The 21,447-nt window shown below is 45.6% G+C and overlaps 1 protein-coding gene across 1 annotated transcript in view; it reads left to right on the top strand.

Moving 5' to 3' along the window:
• Window positions 1-656: 656 nt before the first annotated feature.
• LOC131280959 (thrombospondin type-1 domain-containing protein 4) overlaps window positions 657-21,447 on the top strand; it is a gene marked incomplete at its 5' end in the record, with an annotated part of 75,840 nt that continues 55,049 nt past the window's right edge. The window contains 2 exons of the mRNA XM_058310208.1: window positions 657-743; window positions 13,839-14,869. Of these exons, the coding sequence (XP_058166191.1) occupies window positions 657-743; window positions 13,839-14,869 (1,118 nt within the window). The remainder of the gene's footprint in view (window positions 744-13,838; window positions 14,870-21,447) is intronic.

Here is a 21,447-nt window from a genome sequence, read left to right as displayed (position 1 = left end):
GATGATTCCACGGAACATCGTTTAGATTGTGTCCATTTAATTCTGCTCGAGCGAGGAAAGGGCTTTTTAGGGCCCAGTGTCTTTGAGCGGTATCACGCCGCAGATAAAAAAAAACCATTCGTCATGTCTTCATTCCCGCACGCGCCAAAAGGGTCGCTAATCGAAGCCAGTAATAGTTACGACGATGCGCTTCGGCGCCACTTAACGCCACGGGTTCGGGTGGCGTGAAGAATTGTGTCGATCCGATGAGCAGAAGTGTTGCAAATCAAAAAGCTATTAACTGCATCGTTAGAAACGCAGCGAGAATCGTCGAAGAGGGCAAGGGCGTTAGGGTTGGCAAAGTCGCGCATCGGCAGAAGATCAATAGTGATCTGCACCGCGGTCAACTGACCTCGGTAACAATTAGTTCCTGCTTTTGACTTGGTGCTGCCGAGTTCTAACCCACTCATGTAATGCTCGGCATTCGACCCATTCGAGATGGAGTCACTGATTGGGCGAAAGTAGGTTAAAGTGTAGGCAATCAACTGGTATTCCCTTCCTAAAAGGAATGCCTTCTTTTTTGTTATCAATCTTGTAGTACATGGGTTGTTCTTTTTTTCACAATGCATTTTACTTTTATTTATTTTTCCCTTATCTCTCTCTCTCTCTCTCTCCTTTGCAGAGTGCTGTGTGCCATCAGTATCGTGGCCGTCGTCTTCTTCGGAGCGATCGGAGCGGAGCTTTCGACCCGAGATCGCATACGGGTGAGTTCGCATATCGGGTGGGGAGGGGCTAGGGAATATTCCCAAAGGGTGGCCGCCGGTAAACCGGGACAGACAACATGGCATAACGTTCGAATTATGTTGCTTTTTCCGACGAAACCGAGCACTTCACCTGTGCGGACCGGCCGGCCGATGGTAACGCGGAGAAGGACACGGGGGGAGGGGAGTCTAAGTGGTCGAGTGTGGCCAACAAAGTGTTGAGATAAAAAACGACACCCTGCTGGCCGTTCAGCCGAATGCGAGCATGTGGCTAATTAGCAAAATGGAAAAGCATGTTTTCCCCGTAATAGCAACTGTTCTTATTTCTCGACTCGTCTGTGATCGTGAGTCCTGCCGCATGTCGCTCTGTCGCATTGCACAGTGGGCATTAATCTTGTTTTTCTAATTGATTTAGTTCTACATAAAATGTTGGTTGATAATTTTCATTTATCTTTACCTTTCATTTATGCAGTGTTATTAATATTTTAAATCTAATTTTTTTTCGCTTTCCTAAAAGTGTTATTCTACTTTCATTATCATGATTGTCCATATCTCAAATCTTCACCCTTCTGTTGATGTGAAATTAAAAAAAAACCCTTCCATCATCCTCAAGGGTAGTTCATAAACATTTTCGTTTGCTTAGACCACTTACAACCTCCGAACCTGAAACCCGACTAGATTCCTCTCGCTAACTCGTTCCCTTTACAAACATCAGCGTTGTAAGCTAGGAGAAGCTCTACCTTTTTCCGCTACGGCACCTTTTGACCACTATTGCTGCCTTTGGCCCGGGGGAAAAAAAAGAGGAGAAAACCGAACGTAGCGGAAAACATGGCGCGACGAAAGCGAGTACGGAATGGCTGCAGATTAAGTTATATCTTATCAACACGAAGCTGCGGAAGGAACACAACAAGGAGCGACAGCAAGAATGTAACATAAACAGTGCCTCACTCAGCCTCCCGGACCGCTTGATCCGCTCGCCTCCGCCCCATACCTTCCCGCCCCACCGGGCGTTTGTGCGTTTAGTCTCGTTTTCACGGGTGGTTGCTGCGAGACATTAACGCTGTCGGGCCGGTTAGCATACAACCAGACAAGGTGTGCGGAGTTGGGTCGTCGCTCTGTTTGAGTTGGCAGGTTGTTGTGCGCCGTGGTGTGTGTGTGTGAACAAATGGATCGTTCCACCCGCGACTGTTTGCCTCCACGGGAAAAGCACACTCGAGGAAAACCCACCCCAGAACAGAACAGCAAGGCTCTGATGGGCGTCCGTGCACGTGCGTGGGCAGATGAGTTGAGGCTTCTGGCTGGGCCGCGGGCTGCCGCTAGCGCCAACAATTGTTTCCAATTTACACTTAGGCAAATTGGGCCCCGGCCGCCGGAAGTGAGTTTTTCTGGGAAAACAGGAAAGCCGGCCCCTTGGTACAGTGCTTACACCGGGACACGGGTAGACGGGGTGGTAAAGACATCACGACCGGGTGTAGGGGAGCACGGAGCAATACGCCAAACTCGAAGAAGATGTCAATAAAAACCGTCACATATCTTGTCACATTGATAAACTTGTTACATTTGTTGTGCTCCATAGATCACTTGAATTATTTTTAATTTAAAATTCCCATATTCATGGTTTAGTACTTCAATGGAAAGGATATGTAATGCATAAATATTTACTTTGATGACGATACTGCTACGTGTGTCCCTACCAGCGATTGTGCGACCCTACAGCACTGAGGTGTTGAACCGTGCCAGGGAACCTTTTCAATCTTGCGCCTCCCGGAGAGAAGGAGATGAAATGGAACAATTTCTTCGGATTCCTTTAGAAAACGGGAGATTGCTGATGTTTGGTGGGTACAATTGCTGAACATTTGTTCGATTTTATTTAAAAAATAATCTTTACTATTGCTCCCTTCTTGGCATTTTTACAGTTACTTTTGATAAGTTTGTAAGGGCTGTATGACTTTAAATATAACAATTGAAAAATACTTTTTCTATCTTTTAGTTACAGTGCAATGGACACTTAAATTTTCTTTCCATTTCAACATGAGTAAGGCTTTACATCGATAAAATTATGTTGATGTTTACAGTCTGTTTGACTTCAATCTCTCTATTCCCCAATTCCGTTCCCGTCTCCTCTCCTTTTTTGCTTAATTCTGTCCTTTCGGCGACCTTGCTTCCTCTTCCCTCTGTTAATCTGATTGTTAGTTAATTTTAAGTTTAGACGTTATACAGCCCTCGGGGCAAATAACAGTAAGACTACAAATAAATAAATAAATAAATAAATAAATAAATAAATGTTTTTTGATTCAAATGTTGCTAAGCATAAAAATGGATTTGGATTTAACTCATTTATAAAAAGGTGTCATTGAAGTGAGCAAAACAAAAACATTGTTTAAATCAGGTCAAATCCTATCCTAACTTTAAAGGCAGATACCATTTCTTTGGTTTCGAAAGTTGACCGAAAGGAGGGGGGACGTTGTTCTTGTTGACAGTCTATTTTCTTGTTCGTCAAATCCTAATCGAAAAAGACGGTTAGCTTCGAACAAACATCCTCGATGAAACCATCCTGCGAACTGGAGCAACATCACTGGGGGACAATGAGGTTTGGTTGGCTTAAAAAGTGCACAGATCAAACACTATGGTGGGGTTAGGTTATCGCCGGCAAGCCGAGAACGCAATCAGCTCGAAAGTCTCATGAAAAACCGTTTGCCGAAGAGTTTCAATCCTAATTCGCACCTCCTTTGGCTTACGGACCGGGGTCCGGGCTTCAAGTTGGGTCGAAGCGATCGTTTTGAGCCACCACCAACGAAGACGATGACGACGAAGTGAACGGTGGCGATGAAAAGGCCGGGCCGAATCCCGGGCAATATTGCGGCCTGCTAAGCTGGGGACCGTAAGTTAAATCAGGAAACCTAATCGCCTCGTTGTGTTGTGCTGTGTTGCGGTGTTGGCAAGAAGGTCCGGTAACTTTTCGATTACGGAGGAAATTTATCGTCGCTTCAAGCCTCATGGTACGGCATCCACGCTGACCACGTAAGACTTCCGACTTGGGATTACGCCGGACCGTCCGTCCGTTCCGGGCACGCACAAGGGCACATACGAAAATTTTCCATGAACTTCCAACAATCCCTTCCTGCATCCCTTTGTGGCGGTGCAAAAATCGGGCGTCCGATAAATGTTTCAGAGGTGATGAAGTTTGGAAGCTTGTTCCGGCCACCTTCTCTTCGCATCGTTACACCCGTCGTGTCGAGGTCCATCGGCGTTCGGTTGAGATTCAAATTTTTCACCCACTTTATTGGGCGTAGAGGAGAGCTGAGTGGAGCTGGGTGGCCATTCCTGGGTGGGAAACGCGCGTAACGCTTTCGGATTTTCCGCTTCATTTAGCCCAGACAATGGCCATCCTCCAGCGCCCTTTCGCGAAGAAAGGGAGGGAGGAGGGAGGGGGCAATAGAAGTAGTTCTAGAACAGATTGGGGTCTGGTTTTTGACGTAGTGCCCGTGGCTCCCCTTCACGCAACCCCGGCCCCACAACGACGGGGTGCATTTCCGCCTTTAAAAAATAGAGGAAAAATGGGTTAAATCGCAGCGACGAATGAAAGGCAGCGATGTCGGTTTTTTCCCAAAATTGGTCCGTCAGGGCCAACGGAGAAGGGCGATGATGCCCTTTATGATTTTTTACGATGTCTGTTGTGCGCGGTTTGTGTTGATCGTTTTACAACCGATGGATGTTGAATATTTTATATGCTGCAGCAACATGCTTAGTACTCCGAATGAGCGACGACGGGTCGGGCCGGACCGGGGAGGTACTTTTCGGTGAAGAATAAAAAACGAATAAAGTTATGCATGGGATGATGTTGACACTACGTCATCGGTATAAAACAATCGCCCTGAAACAGACCGATCGATGCTTACCAGATCAGAGTTTATGTGGTAGATTAACATTTGACCCAGTTAAAAGAAGGAAGTAGGGCGAGTTTTATACAATCGATCGTAATATGAAAAATGCGAATCAAGCACCAAATTGTATGAAATGAAATAAACGTATGTACAAGTAAAATCTGTAAATTAAGAAGAAATTTTGTTCAGAGAAAATACGGTACACTTTATCGATGGATAACGTAAAACCGAATTAAAAATATTCTATTCATATTATTGTCACAAAATTGAATTTTTGGCATTTTAGATGGACTTAATAACCAATCTTACGAAAGGTTTTGTTATGACATGCAACAGGTGTGTCTTTTTTATCTTGATATATAACCTTATGTTATTCAAAAGTCTATAGATTTTTTTTTTATTTTCTACTAATCGTGTAACATTTGTTCAAAATAAAACATAAAAAGTTGATTTCAAATAGCGCTTTATTGCATTTCTAGCGGGGAAAATGTCGACAAATATAGTGTGTAAGCAAGGAATCCCACCGAATGTAATATGGACATCTTGAAAAAAGATAAAAAAGATACTTTTCTATGTAGATAGATTTTCTACTTCATTCAATTTTTCCTTGTACCTACAATCACATCTTCTTCTTCTTCTTGGCTTAACGATCTTGTTGGTCATGCCTGCCCCGTTAAGGGCTTACGAGACTTTTTACCCTTTGAGAACGTGGATAGTCACTCCCTCTCGTATAGGGGAGGGTCCGGTCTCGGTTGGGATTCGAAGCCCCGACGGCGCTCATGGGCCGATTATTCTAACCGGCGCTATCTCTTGGTAGCCGCGGACCTCCAACGAGTCTTGAGCGTTTGACGAGTCAGAAAGCGAAACAGGGAATTACCGCTCGAGATAACATAATCAGTTCACGCTTTCGACTCAGTTTGTGCTACGAGCTGATGTGTATGGGTCACCCAGTAAAAACAAGTTTTTGCCAAAATATGATCACGATCAATTGGCTCAGTGTTGGTGATGATTGTGCACGCGTTATCGCTCAGAACACACACTTTGTATTTCCTGCCTTTCCGAGCCAAACGAATCCGCACGATCCTCAGTCGTGTTTCATCTTTCGTTCTGATTGTGCGTTTGAGTGCTTTGAATTACATCAAATTGAAAGTCATGTATAATATTAGTTACATATTGGTGCTGTGTTTTGGTGTAGTTTTATCTGCCCGGCTGACAATGGCAATCGGAGGTTTCGAGATGGAGCTTTTAATGACAAAGCTCGATTACTTGCAAGACAAGCTGCAAGAGGTGGAACAAACTATGAAGACAGCTATGGAGAGTTCGCTGAAGGTGAATCTATATTCCCAGCACAAGTAAAGTTAAAACACGATGATAATGGAGAAAAATATCGACTCTTTGTAGGAAACGGAGCTTCGTCTACAGGCCAAAATGCATGCGATGGAAGACTCTTTGAAAAAGGTACGGAAGCGTGCAATAGGTGTTGCAATCTTGAAAATCATACCAGTTGAATTTTGTGAAATCAATTGCCTCTTTTGCAGAGTCTGGAGGCATCCGAAGAGAATACACGGACCAAATTGGAAGAATTGAAGAATCATATGATACCTAAGATGGACCTCATTCAGGAAACATCGCAAACTGAGCTCAAGAAACTAGGAGAAAATAAGGAAATTCTTGATATGTTAACGAACTCGATGCATAATCTAACTACAAATGTAGAAAAACGCAGTAGAACATTGGAAGACTACTTAATAACTCCTGTCCGTTCATGTCGACAAGTTACCACAGAACCTGGCACGTATTTGTTCCGTTTGTGGAAAAAATCTAAGCCTTTCGAGGTTTATTGTGAGCAAAATAAGTTCGGAGGCGGCTGGACGGTGGTCCAGCATAGGTATGACGGTTCGGTCGATTTCTATCGGAACTGGACGGAGTACCGCAACGGATTCGGGAATGTAAATGGCGAATTCTGGCTCGGGCTAGAATACGTGCATCAAATTACTAAAAACCGACCGCATGAACTGCTGGTGGAAATGAAAGATTTCCATGGAAACTACGGGTACGCTAAGTATGACGAGTTTGAGATAGGGAACGAATCGGAGTTGTATGCGTTGAAGAAGTTAGGGACATACTCAGGGACAGCAGGAGATTCGATGGAGTACCACAAGGATCAAAAGTTTACCACATTCGATCGCGACAATGACGAACGGGATGGCATTAATTGTGCTAAGAAATTTCACGGAGCCTGGTGGTACTATAACTGCCACTATTCCAATTTGAACGGGCGTTATCAGAACACAACAAATGATGTGAGTGCGATGGTGTGGTACTATTTCAAAAACGACGACCGTGGTTTGTCTTACTCGCGAATGATGATTCGCGATATCAATGATTAACGCAGACATAAAGCGATTGCCTCACCAGTGAAGATGTTCATCAGCTGCAGCATTTTTGTTCCCTCTCTCCCTTCATTTCTACCAAATTAGAGTAATAAACAGAAAGTTTGATACAAGCATTACTATGCACAGCATTGCTTTTGAATAAATACAAATAGTTTTATAGTGAAATTTTCCATTCAAAGAGAAAAAAAAACAAAAAAGAAAGAAACAAGGGTGAAATAGATTCAACCAAATGACATTTTCTTCTTGACGTAGCGACCGACGACGTTGTTGTTGGTCATGCCTGCCCATTACCTTTTTCTAGACTTTTTCTCGGTTAGGATTCGAACCCACGCCGTCGGGGTGGTGAGCCCCGGCGCTCATGGGCCGATTTTCTAACCGGCGCTACCGTTTGGCTGTCGCGGATCCGTCAATCACATCGACGGAGCTAAATTACTCTCAAAAGATCAATATTAAATCAATTCTCAAAACATAAACATCGTTTCATTCGCCAGACGCGTTATGTAATTTCCTGTGCCAGCCCGTGTTGCTCGAAAAACCGAAACCCAAATAAATGAACGGAAAACCGCGCTTCCAGCACGTTTCGCTACGGATTCCGAATTCCACTTGTTTCACGCGAGGAAAATCAATCACAGCCGCTCGTGCGCCGCTCGAGACCCGAAAGGGTGATAAATCAGTGGAGAAGAAAGAGCGATGGAAAATAAAAATACCCTTCCCGAGCGCACCGCAAACCCTCGCTGCTCGCGCGAAGGAGTTTTTCGTATGACCTTGCTGCAAGGGGCCAACGATTTTCCCACGCCCTATCGCCCGGTGTCTCCCCCCACCCCCCATGGTCCGTGAATGTCCAGGATGGTTTATTTGTTTGTTTTGGACCGGAGTTGATCAATCGACCAAGCACGAAGGAGAGGTAAGCGAAAAAGTCAAACGTCAAATGGAAAGTCCATACAGGCCGGGAGTCGGATCGGGTTTCTAGGTCAACGGTCAAACGGTCAAGCGATCGTTCCGCGGATCCTATTGCGCCCCGAACGGCGGTACCGGACACCATGCGCCAAGCGTTTCAATAAGGCTTTTCCTCTCCCGCCCGATGCTGCTATGAATCGACACAAAATTTGGATGAAAAATTGTAGTCGAAAGGGAACGAACGTCGACTTAGTGGCATGTGTGAAATATGACGAAATGCAACCGAACCAAACCACTCATCATCGGGCCGGCTATCGACATCCGTATAATATGTGCCGGGAAAATTGTAACGATGTATCGGCAGAAAAGAAAAAAAGGGCATGGAGGAGTTCCCCATCGCCTTCGCTTTGACCCTTTCGATCGGGTGGCGAAGTGCTTCTCGCGTTTTAACGGTTAACCCATAACCGCACGGCTTCGGTAAGCGAACCACTGTGCACAAACACCAACTTGGAGCACTTGGCAGCATATTAACCCTCCCTCCTCTCCCGCCAATCGCGAGCCAATCGATCGCGGATGTTCCGGAAAATTCACCCTCGAAAACCGTGCCATCGCACGCGATCGCACCATCCTTTCACGATGCGGATGAAGCTGATGCTGGATGATGGTTCTGGGTGGTGGACCCTTCGCGAAGGAAGAGGGAAAAAAAATATTCCAAATTCCAGACATCGTTGAACGACGTGGACGACCGACGATGCTGACGTTGCGTTCTGCCTGCGCTCGCGTCGTCTTCGCCTCCATCGTGGTATGATTTATGAACGCACCACAAGAATCGGCTTCACGCACTACGTCCCAGCTCAATGACCACGGAGAAGAGGGGAGAAGGAATGGTGCCGGTTTGGTTATGCGTGTTTTGCGGAGTTCGGTGGTTCGCTTGCGTGCGAACGGTTATGCGGAATAAAATTTTGGGTTAAAGTAAGCATTTCAAAGACGCTACCGAAGGTGTGGATGACGAACACGGGGGGGGGGGGGGGGGGAGCATTTTTGGGGGAGGAAATATCATGTTCCACAATAATCCTCCCCGGCAGCGTGACGATGTTGTGTGCCGGGTGATGTTTTATGTTACCGAGATGGAATTACACACTTCAGACCTTGGCCTCGTGCGTTTGGAATTGGAAAGCATAAGGTTTTCGGCCAGGTTTTGGCTGGGAGTATTTTATTTTCCGATAGGGAAAATTAGTGTGAACCAATGTATATGAGTGTGTGTGTTGTGGGCTTTTGTGTGCGCCACGATTAGTCGTTAAACTATCGATTAACACTTGCTTCGGGCTATGAATTTTATATTTGCCATCTGCATACGATTAAATCATTTAATTACACCGATTATCATGAGAAGGGTGTTTATGTTTTAGCACGTTCCGACATGTAAGAGTTATATTAATAATTCGATTCGCTGTGAATAGCTCCTTTGTTATCAGTTTACAACCCAAAAGAACAGAATTTCAAAAATGGAAAATATTGGTGAACCACTATTCCCGTATCAGTTCACCCTTCAGTATATTAAAATAGTTATTTCCAATCAGTAAAGTACTTTATGTAACATATTTCTATTTATCTTTCACATAAATCATCGACAAAATTTGTCTATTTTGTTAGTTTTGAAAAGACGGACTAGTTAAAAGATCTTATCGAAGTTTAGAGAAGTTCATGTTTAGTATTGAACTCCATGGAAAATCTCAGATCAATATCTTGGTTCAAAATTAGAGCCAGAGATATTTGTAAATCGTCTTTGACATTCTGTTTAGTCTATTCTCGCTATTTTGTTTTGATGGTTCGTGACAGCAAAACGATAACTCTAAACTACAGAATTTAGTCCAATACCCTTTTTTCGCACGCCAGTAGTTTTTGCTCACTCACATGGAAAGGATTAAATATCCCATGCCTCACAATTTATCACCAGCGTTAGCGCATTCTTGTGCTTCAACGATGTGTTCTGAAAGATGATCTTACATCTTCCCGAGCGACAGGCATCAAATTTGTTTTCGTGTTTGAAATCATCACGGTTTGAGACATACAAACGTGCCGTACCGCTCGGTTGGTGACAGACGGGTGCCGTTTTCGGCAAGTATGGATTATGAGAATCACTTGAATGGAACCACCCGAGGAAGAAAAATTAACCACATCGGGGAAGATCGAGTGAAAAGGAGGTTGCCAAGAAGCGCGTATGCTTATCGAGCAACTCGGCAGCAAAAGGAGAAAAGAAATTGTCCTTGACACAATATTTTAGACGTAGAACTTGAGTGATGTGGGAAGAGGAGCTGGACGGAAGGCAGGGGAAACCTCCGGATAATATATGAAACATTTATTTTGGCCGTAAACGATAGGTACGATTATGATTTGCCGGTTGTACGCATTCCAAAGTTTGGGCGAATGGAGACGTTGAACACATTTAACATCAACCAACGAGGACCGCAACATTGCGATGTTTCGTGCACCTCGTCGTGCGTTCGTTTATCCGTTTCGTGTGACTGTTTGTCATTGTTATGTTGCTACATTTAGCAGCCACCGTTCTTGGCGCGTTCCACATTCTGCCAATGTGTGAATTGTTCCAAACGTTCCCAAACAGTCGCTAGCCCTCCCCGAAAACGCACCGCCATAAACATCCCAAGGGCGCCGAATTTTACGGGCTGCCGGCCCTATTATCGGTTTGGCTTTCCGGGGTCGGAACCCGGGGAGCGGATCGGGAGGTTCGACCGCACGCACCATGAAACGGTTGGCTCTGATTTACGCACATATGCTATCGATTATGCGCCCATTATGCTCGCCACGGCGTGACGGCTCCGACGAAGGCCGGGGGCTGGCGGTTTCGCTCGCGGCTGATGTCACACTTTATTTATTTCTCTACGCCGGTACGACATACATACACATTTTTTTGGTGTTTATTTCTACCACTTCGTTCCGTTCCAGTAGCGAGGAGGGATATTTTCTTTTCGTTGAATGTAGATTTTATTGGACGTAATTGATGGATGAGGCGGCTGAGTGGAGGGAATTGCTGGAAGAAATTGAGAAGAATTGTCCCAAGAAATACTCATCAGTCGTCAATCAGTATTTTCCGGCCCATCAACATCGTTCAGTGGTTCAACTGCCGGGGGTGGGATTTTCCTTCCAATGGGTAGGAATTTTGGGGCAATTACCCAACGCTGGGATGTAGATTGATTTCCGGATTGATTTGAAAGCAATCTGAAGAGATGTTAATTAAAACATTGCAGTCAACTGGTTATGTTAGATTATGCTAGGAATTTGTCATCACCATAAAATAATTGATCACACAGGAATGATTTTGATGAAAGATATAACCCTTATGCTCGGATAATTTTAATTGATTTGAAACAGAACTTCATGTAGTAAACTACAAGCGTGAACAAAGTAAAAAATATAAGATAAAAAGAGAAAAATATACGCTTAGTTAACCTTTTTGTCATCTTCTTCTCTGTGTTTGTATGAACAAGTGCCTCAAAGCATTCGAAATGTGTACAGACATGTTAGAAGGATGTCCTTTGAACATGAAGTGTCTGCGAAGAGTTCGTTAAGTGAAGTTTTATGTTAACAATACTTGCATCGTCTTGGAAATTGCAATTGCGCAACCGAACAAAGCCAAACGGGCCCGAAAAGCATTCAAGTTTCACAGATTCGATGAAGGTTCGTAATCTATCCTCAAAAAAGACATCGTTTTCCGTACGAAATTTCCAATACAAAGGACGCGTCAGATGTTCGCCCCAATTGACCATTGCCAGCCGCGTGTCATTTATGCTGGAGGTTTCCCGTTTTGCCCTTTCCCTTGCCTCCCTTTCGGTGACAGAAGAGCAGAGTCACTGCAAGAAAACGTCTCGCAAGACGGTGCAAAACTCGAAAGTCATTTCGGCATCGCCAAACATCGGGGAGGGAAAAATTTGTCGTGGCGAACTAGTCGTGGAAATCCAACGGCCAACAGCAATTGTCGCCGGAAAAACTTATGTCGTTGGGCCCGGGCCGTTCGGCATTGTCGGCGAAATTTGTCGAGAAAATTGGATGCAGCATTTTTCCGTCCGCTCTCTTCAGGGTTGTGGTTTTTCGAGAAGATGTGTTTTCCCCGGATTTTCCTCTTGTCAGCCCTCGTTTCGTTCACCGTGCTTCGGGTTCATTTGTTCCTTTGCTACTCGAGCTGGTCGGTTGTTTCGCCCGGTGTCGCTTGCTGCGATCGACAAGTTTTCCGGTGATTTTCCCCCGCTCCCCGATTGGCAGGCTCGGCTCCCCCCCGAGTTTGTCCTCCGTCCGAGGCAACGGGCTGCATTTGACAGTGCATGATGAAGCTCGGTCGAGTCGGTTTATTTTTTAGTGCCGACGTTCGTGAGTCTCTGACCGACTGACGAGAGAATGGAGGGGGGCCTGCAACAGCTTCTAAAGTGGAATAAAATACCAATTTCGTCCCGCGCCCGCACCAACGGAAACTTCAATTTTTGTATCCATTGTTCGGGAGTGCAGCAACTTTGGCAGGTTGGCGGTTTCGGTAGAGCTAAATTTAGCATAATCTGTATCGTAATTTGGTGCGAATGGTATTCACATCGAGTGCCGACGAATGGAGAAGTGGTCGGAGCTTTACGGTGGACTTACGGCACCCGGATTGTTCCTATGTTTTCCGACCATGTTTCGCTTTTGAGGTGCTTTAGTTGGGCCGGTTGGACGAGGAAGGGACAGGGTAATAAAAAAAGAGGCCAACTATTTGACAAAAAAGAACCCCCCTGCTCGGTGCCTACTCTTCCTTCCTCGGTTAGTCTAGACAGGTTTCGTCTAGCTTCTAGTTGGGAAAAGCCCCGTAGCTGAAACAACCGATAGAAGCTTCGTAGTTTTCTCTAGGGGAAATGGAAAATTGCGGTAGCTACGACGACATAATCGCAACACTAGTTTTGTGGTCTGAGTGACTAATTAGTCCAATTGTTGGACACGGAACAATGGTGGACGTTCGGTTTTGTGGTTTGAGCTGGATTTAAGATGAAAATTATTATGGAGGGTTGCACTTATGCTGGTCCAGATTTTTTTTGTGTTTGAAATTCTGCTCATTGGTGATTTTCTGATTTGCAGATCCATGAATTTTGCTCCATTTGATACATGAAATGCTCCACAAACATTAACAATTAACTGGAAAACGAATAACGAATATTCATGTTGCAAACAAAAAACATAAAACATAAATAATAGTTGCCTTTATTTGCTTCACTAACCATTAATGGTTTGTTCATGTCTTGTTATTTTTTTTAGAAGACATTCAAAATGGTTGCCTATTTTTTCCTTCGTCACCTATCTTCACAATTGTAACTCAGCGAAAACGGACATATTTTCACAGATTCTGATGAAAGCAACATAAAATATTCCGCCCCGCCCCCTTTTGCAAACAGACATTTATTTTCCATTTCCGGTACCAGCGTCGGATGTAAACAACGATAAAAATATGATATTGTTCCAATGTCACCATTTCTCATTTCCGGGCAGATCCATCCCGTAGTCATCCAAGTTTTTGTTGACATCGTTTAAAGCATTACCATAATTATGGTTTACCATAAATTTATTATGATTGTTTACATTGTGCTTTATAATCAAAAATAACATTCTGCCTTTCCATCGAACGGTGTCGGATCGCAGCTTGGCACGAAAAAGAAGGGCCGTCGACAGAGGATGGATTCGTGCGGAACAGGAATGGCTCACAGAGCATAGAGCATATTTCAACAAATCATTCCAGCTGTCTAGCAAATAGGTTCCTTTCTTCCGAATCGAGCGTTCACACCTGGGCGTCCCACCGTTCGGTACGGTTGCGCGTTTCCAGCGGGCGCTAGAACTGCGATTTCCGTTTTTTTTCTCATCCGTTTCTTTTTTTCCCATTCCCATTGCAGATTCACAAAGAATGGCTGGAACGACGGGCGGCGCAGAAAACACACTCCAGCACCACCGTTCTGCCTCAGCCCTCCGATGCTACGACCCAAAGAACTACCTATACATTTCGAAAACTGATTAAGTTCAGTGTACAAAATGAACCGCTGTCAGAGAATGACGTCTCTTTCGTTCCCCATTTCGAAGGAGACGCGGGTGGTGGTAGTGGTGCTGGTGATGGCAGTAACGTTGCTGAAGGTGTCAATAAAAACGTCATCGTTGCGAACGGGGCAAGCAAGCAGCCGGAAGCGTCTCATCATCGTCGGGATCAGCAGGGGCGGGAGCTGCATCACCATCGGGTTCACCATGGAGGATATGCCACGCCTCAGCCCGAGCTGAGAGGAAAGGACCTTTTGACGGAGGATGGCGACCGGTACCGGTACGAGGTAGTCACCGCACAGGAAGCTGGCGTCTCTGAACCGGCGCACCCGCTGGGAGCGCAGGACCGGAAGGAACCCGATTCCAAACCGGTGGTATATGTAATGGGACCATCAGGAGGTGACGAAGCGGGACTCGGAACTCCGTCTCCCGACTTGGAAGAGCACCCACGTCCGACCGTGGCCACCGACGTGGCCCAAATTAATGTCCCCTTGTGGCTCCTACACCAGAACCGGAGCGCTGGCACTAGCGACAACGCTCCTCCCGGACCGAATGATTTGTCGAGTGGCAGCAGCATCAGCGAAACGACCACCAGCCATAAATTAGATGCCACCACGGAGGAGCCAAACGCGACCGGAAATGCCGCGGTGCACGTTCGTTCGAGCACAAAACCTTCCGGCGAGGGGGCCGGGCCGGATCCGACCGCGACCAACAGCGTCGAGGAGCCCCGGATGACGGCACTCGCATTACCCTCGAGCCCGGCGACGGCCCTGCAGCTGGCCGATGGAAACGTGACCGTGCGCAATTTGTTCGGCCCGTGGAGCAACTGGACTGCCTGCTCGAGGACGTGCGGGGGAGGCGTCAAGACGCAGCACCGAACCTGCTGGAAGCGCGAGTAAGTATCCCAGCCTCCAGACCAGAACATTCCCATTTCCAGCGAGAGGCATTTTACATATTTCGGAAGTCTCCATTCGAATCACGGAAACTGTCATGTTTGGCGAATCGTTTCCTTTCTCAGGCCGCTCCATTCTGAAGGAAGAAAATGTCCAATCCCGGCAGTGTGTTCCGGGCTAATTTGTGGCTCTTGTAGCACAAGCGGATGGAACAAGAGCGCCCAAGTCGCGATGTATTCTCATGTAGAAATGGCTGTTTATATGAGGGGAACGCCAGGTGGTGTTTTTTCGCAAACCATTTTCCTACAAAAAGGCGACACGATTTCCTTGTGCTGATGTGTTCCACAAGTTTAATTTATTTCGATGGAAAACCGCCTCATTATTTAAGCCAAAGACCATTCATACCACGTGTTCACCAATTTTTCCGGGTTTAATATTATCTTGTTTAACGACTATTGGTATTTTCGTGCAGATAATGTTGTGCTACCAATTTTGAGATGATAATAATGTGTACTGTAAAAACTGACTTTCCTTTTCCTAGATCATGGTCCTTTGTTTTTTTTTAAGGGTTTCCAACAGCCTTGGGTAATGGCGGGTCTTTATCCCGTTCATATGATAGAGTAACGTTCTGTTACAAGCATTTTTTCCATAGAAATCATCTTCGATATTTAAGCTGTTTTGATGATTTTAAGATGTATTTTTCTTTAATGTGTTCTTTGAGATGCTATCATTATGCCGCGATATGTTTATACTTGGAATTTACGCACAGATTTGAACAAATTTGAACATTCCATTGTACTTTCGCTACAAGTTATCTTTGGGTCACGCACAAGTTGAACGTCTTACTTCGCCTATTATTGGAGTAAACACTAACAATGAGAGGCCTTAAAAAGCCAGTAGTAAGGAAAAATCTCGCAGAGAATATTACAACACCCACAGAACGTGCTCTCAAACTTTCCGAACGTCAATTAAAACAAACATAATGGAAATTCGGTAATAATCACTCCGATGGTGACGGCTCTAATGAGATTGAAAGTTGGCCTCGTTGGCGCCTTTGGCATCTCGTTCCATGGTGGTGCAATTTCGAGCGAGTTTCGATCCGGTATCGGAGTTTTAATTAATTTTAAGCACTGCATAGCACCACACCAGCCAACTCGCAGCATCCATGTACCCCTTCTGAGTTCCCACATCGGGGTGGCAGTAGCTACATATCGGTGGATTAGAGGAAAGACCCTGAAGACTCTGATGGGAATCCAACTACTCCATTTTTTGTGTTTGAAGGGAATTGCACGCGAATTACTCCGATAGCGAGCACCGCAACGGTCCATCGTAATCGTGGTTTAGGCAATAAAAATGGAAACTTTATCTCGTCCGGGCAGCCAGCCGCAACACTAGTTGGCATTGTGGAATGCGAATTTAATTAGTCCATGAGCTGGATGAGGTTTTGCGCCAACCGGGTTTGGGAGTCACGGTAAAGCCACTCCTAGTGACCCAGCCAGTCGGAGCGGATAATTTCAATTTATTTTGAAAACTTTTCCCATCACTCATGCATTACGGTGGCGTAGTGGAAAAATGCTCATTTAAGTCGATGGCCATGAGCTGATTGCAACTAATCTTATTAGGGCCATTATGGTGGGGGAAGTTTTGCTCATGATGATGTGTTTGATTATAGTTAGGCAGATCCGGTTGAGTTTATAATGAAGGTTCGAAGTTAGAAGATTTCATAAGTGTGCGCTATTGGGGCTTTGTATCAAGAGCATATGCACTTGATTTTACAACAGGATTATGATTGCTTGTAATTATTCCATCACGGTTGCATATTCTTCCAAAACTATTTTCGCAAACTCTTTAACTTAGTAAAGTAAAGTAAATCCTTTCTCAAGCTGTATGCAAACTAAACGGTCCCCTTTTCAGCTGCCATTCCAACCACGATACCACCTTACCAGTGCATCCCAATCGGGAAAAGCGAACCATTTTCCAATTATCACTCATCCATTAGGGACAATGAAAGCGAAACAACGGAGCACCGCCAACCGAGTGTCGGATCGCCGAAAGTGTGAAAACTTTCCCGCCCAACCCCGCTCCACAAAGCTAACATCGTTCTTCGCTAAGAACTTCCTTTCCTTCCCTCGGCACCCTCAACGTGTTCGTTGCTCGAATAATGATCATAATACCCCCTCCGTCAACCCCAAACCACCGGACCACCTCCGTTTTGGGCGCAACAAGTTTTCTGGCAACTGATTAAATTAAATCGCAAAATATAAATAATCCTACGTCGGTGCCTCGACGCGCTGTGCACGGAATTTAGAACGCTCCGGCATCCCGCTGGGCGAGGGAAACACGGCATATTTTCTTTACGGTTGGCATCCGGCGAAGTTGAGGCACCGCGATGGCGTCGGGGAAAGCTTAAGCATCCCAAGCAAACGTTCGCTTTCTAGCACTTCGGCGGACGGAAAAACAATCGAAAAGGCACGATGTTGGTCCATTGTTTTGCCGGTTCGGCTGCTAAACGCTTTCAGACGGCTGGAAAATCCACACCACGCTCCTCCGAAACCGCGGCCGGTGGTCTTACTCGCTCGCATAAATAAATGACTGTATCGCTAAGAATGGCTGGATGCTGACCTCGACAATGACCCTCTTCGTTCGAGGCCGTTGCAAGCCCAACAGGCGTATGCATTCGCCATTTCCCATCGGTCGATAAATTGTGGCCTTATTGCGATCGCTTTCCCATCAAAATCATCTCCCGTTCATCGTTTTTTTTCCGTTTGCCAACTTACACGTGTTTGGTGTCCGTTTTGGCAAAGTAAAGTTTTCCATCGACCATTTTGCCGAAAGGAATGTAATGAAGTCATTCACTTTCTCAAATCGTTCCAGTTTTATTTCCTTTTCCACTCATTTTAAGTAAACGGTTTGTCAATCAAATTATGTGGCCTGGCTAACACAAGAGGGATAAAAGAGGGAGACGGAACTCCTATTCCTTCGATTGAGCGTAAAAGGAAAAAGGCTTAAAAAGGCGCATCTGATGGCGAGCGTCTTTTATGATTAAGTTGATTGAATTATTACGATATTGTTTCAATCGGCATTGAATTGTTGGCTTCCTTCCCATTTCTTTTCCTCGGGAGATGCCTAGGGAGCAAGAAAAGTATCAACCGTTGCTTTCTTCCCCTACCTCCCAGACGTCGCTTTGTTGAACCTAAAGGGCTTCTTCAACCCGAGGCGATAGGCCAAACGATCAATTGTGGGGTGCACTTACAATGCGCCTTGACGGCGATACGGGCCAACAACGACGATGCGTACGGTCGTGGACCACGTTTGCATTAGCTCATGCCACGGTCGCATTTATTTGCACCAAACACTCTGTGTCGCACAAGACGCCTGTCGTCGTGGCGCTCGCTAAATTGCTTATTGTCGGTAATAGAATTCAAATCACACTCCGATTATGCCAAGTGAAGTTCGGCCCCTCCCGTGAAGGGTTCGTACTGGAGTCGAGGGTTAGATATTTCCCAGCGGCACTCGATGGCGGTGGTTGGGTGGTTTGGAATAGTGCCACCTTCAGCGTGACAGCGTTTGAAATTACCTCCCCCACCGGAGCGGCGCAAGTTTACCGAGAAAGCAAATGCGTACGGATTTGTAGGGATTATTAAATGAATTGGACGGCTAGATGAAGTGTTTATCCCCGGCGATGGTGGGCCGGGAAATTGGCTCAGGATGTGGCGTTCGAAAGGGTGGCACTCCAATAGACGCGATGTGATACCAATCTAAGGGATGGAAGGTGCTAATTTAGTGGCACTATCGATAGGATTTAATGAACACAAATGAGTCAGATCAGTGACACGTCCGGTGCTAGTTGAGGGCTTTCCATTGGTGACATCCAATTTGAATTAGAGTCAATGATTGCGATGCACGATGGGGGGTCCGCGACAGGAGAGCGGTAGCGCCGGTTAGAAAATCGGCCCATGAGCGCCGGGGCTCACCACCCCGACGGCGTGGGTTTGAATCCCAACCGAGACCTTTTTCCTGTACAAGAGGGACTGACTATTCACGTACTCAAAGGGAAAAAGTCTAGAAAAAGGTAATGGGCAGGCATGACCAGCAACAACACACGGTCGTTACGTCAAGAAGAAAATTTCATTTGGTTGAATCTATTTCTTCACTCTTGTTTCTTTCTTTTTTTTTTCTCTTTGAATGGAAATGAACATTTCACTATAAAACTATTTGTATTTATTCAAAAGCAATTGCTGCGCAAAGTAATGCTTGTATAAAATTTTCTGTTTATTACTTAAATTTGGTAGAAGAGAAGGGAGAGAGGGAACAAAGATGCAACAGCTATTGAATCTCTTCACTGGTGAGGTAAACGCTTTATCTTTGCGTTAATTATTTATATCGCGAATCATCATTCGCGAGTAAGACAAACCACGATTGTCGTATTTGAAATAGCGCCACATCATCGCACTCTGATCGTCTGTTGTGTTCCGATAACGCCCGTTCAAATTGGACTTGTGGCAGATATTGTACCACCAGGCACCGTGAAAATCCTCAGCACAATTACCACCCTGCCATATGTCATTGTCTCGATCGAATGTGCTAAACTTTTGATTCATGTGGTCCTGCATTGAATCTCGTGCTGTCCCTGAGTGTATCCCTAACTCCTTCAACACATACAACTCCGATTCGTCCCCTATCTCAAACTCTCCATACCTAGCGTATCCGTAGTTTCCGTGAAAATCTTTCATCTCCACCAGCAGTTCATGGCGTCGGTTTTTAGTAATTTGATGCACGTATTCTAGCCCGAGCCAGAATTCGCCATTTACATTCCCGAATCCATTTCGGTACTCCGTCCAGTTCCTATAAAAGTCAACAGAACCGTCGAATCTGTGCTGGATTACAATCCAGCCGCCATAGAACTTATTTTGTTCGCAAAAGACCTCGAATGGTTTAGATTTTTTTGACAAACTTAACAGATACGTGCCAGATTCTTTGGTAACTTGACGACATGAACGGACAGGAGCTATTAAGTGGTCTTCCAATGTCTTATTGTGTGTTTCTACATTTGTAGTTAAATTATGCATTGAATTCGTTAACATATCAAGAATTTCCTTATTTTCTCCTAGTTTCTTGAGCTCAGTTAGCGATGTTTTCTGAATGTGGTCCATCTTGGGTATCATATGATTCTTCAATTCTTCCAATTTGGTCCGTGTCTTCTCTTCGGATGCCTCCAGACTCTGCAAAAGAGGCAACAATTGATTTCGCAAAATTCAACTGGTATGATTTTCAAGAGATTTTCATGATTTTGGTTGGTAAATGGTTTGGGATCCGGTGCAACATGAGGCCCCATATATCGATCTTTGATAGTGGCCATTCACCCCCCAAACAACTCCTACCCTACCTCCTAGTGGTGCCAACCGGGATGCGAGTAACCTTTGTGAAGATCAGGTAACCAACCCTGGTGGGAACTTGGGTCGTATGCTGACAGGGAAAGGGGGGCGTCTACAGGGTACGCTCTGTAGGCGCTTTGTGAGCGTCTTTTCACCAGTGGTGCGGCTCACCAATCTCCACGAGCGTCTGTCCTCCAATAGGAGCGGCTCGGAACAGCGTCTGATCTCCAGTGGAGCGGCTGAAGCTGAAATGCGGAACCTCGTCAGCTATACCCAAGGTGGCAATCCCATCACGAGGTGTAGGCTGCGCATCCCTAGTAAGGAGGCCAGCCGAATTAACTTATACTACGAATGAACAAATAATGCAAAATACGTATCGGAATAACGGATCCAGACCCACGCTACGAATAAAGGACAATGATTGGAAGCTTGGGACTTGGAATTGCAGATCTCTCAATTTCGACGGAGCTGATCGTCTTCTATATGACGCCATAAACCCTCTCGGTTTTTCTATTGTTGCGCTGCAGGAACTTTGCTGGAGAGGAAGTAGAGTGTGGAAGCCTCGACAGTGTGCTGCCACCATTTACCAAAGTGGTGGCAGTACCAACGAGCTCGGTACTGGCTTTATAGTGATGGGTAGGATGCAGGAACGCATTATTGGATGGAGACCCATTAATGAGCGTATGAGTGTGCTGCGAGTTAAAGGGAGATTCCGCAACTATGCGCTCATCAACGTACACTGCCCTCATGAAGGAAGGCCCGATGATGAGAAGGATGCCTTTTATGCGCTAATGGAGCAGGCGTACGACAGCTGCTCGAGGCGTGACATCAAGCTCGTTATTGGGGATATGAACGCGCAAGTTGGCAGAGAAGAGTGTTTTAAAGCAACCATCGGGACTCACAGCCTGCATGCTTGCTCTAACAACAATGGTCATCGATGCATCAACTTTGCAGCCTCCCGCGGAATGGTTGTCCGCAGCACCTTCTTTCCTCGCAAGGATATCCACAAGGCTACCTGGAGATCACCGGACCTACGTACCTGCAACCAAATCGACCACGTGCTAATTGACGGCCGCTTTTTCTCGGACGTCACGAACATTCGCAGCTATCGGCAGCCTAATGTGAGTTCTGACCACTATCTACTCGGTGTCTGCATGCGATCAAAGCTAGCAATGATCTACAAACCCCGGGTCGCTAGAGCGCAC

The sequence above is a fragment of the Anopheles ziemanni genome, chromosome 2, assembly GCF_943734765.1.
Source record: "Anopheles ziemanni chromosome 2, idAnoZiCoDA_A2_x.2, whole genome shotgun sequence".
Lineage (NCBI taxonomy): Eukaryota > Metazoa > Arthropoda > Insecta > Diptera > Culicidae > Anopheles > Anopheles ziemanni.
This window is presented reverse-complemented; position numbering and strand designations above follow the sequence as displayed.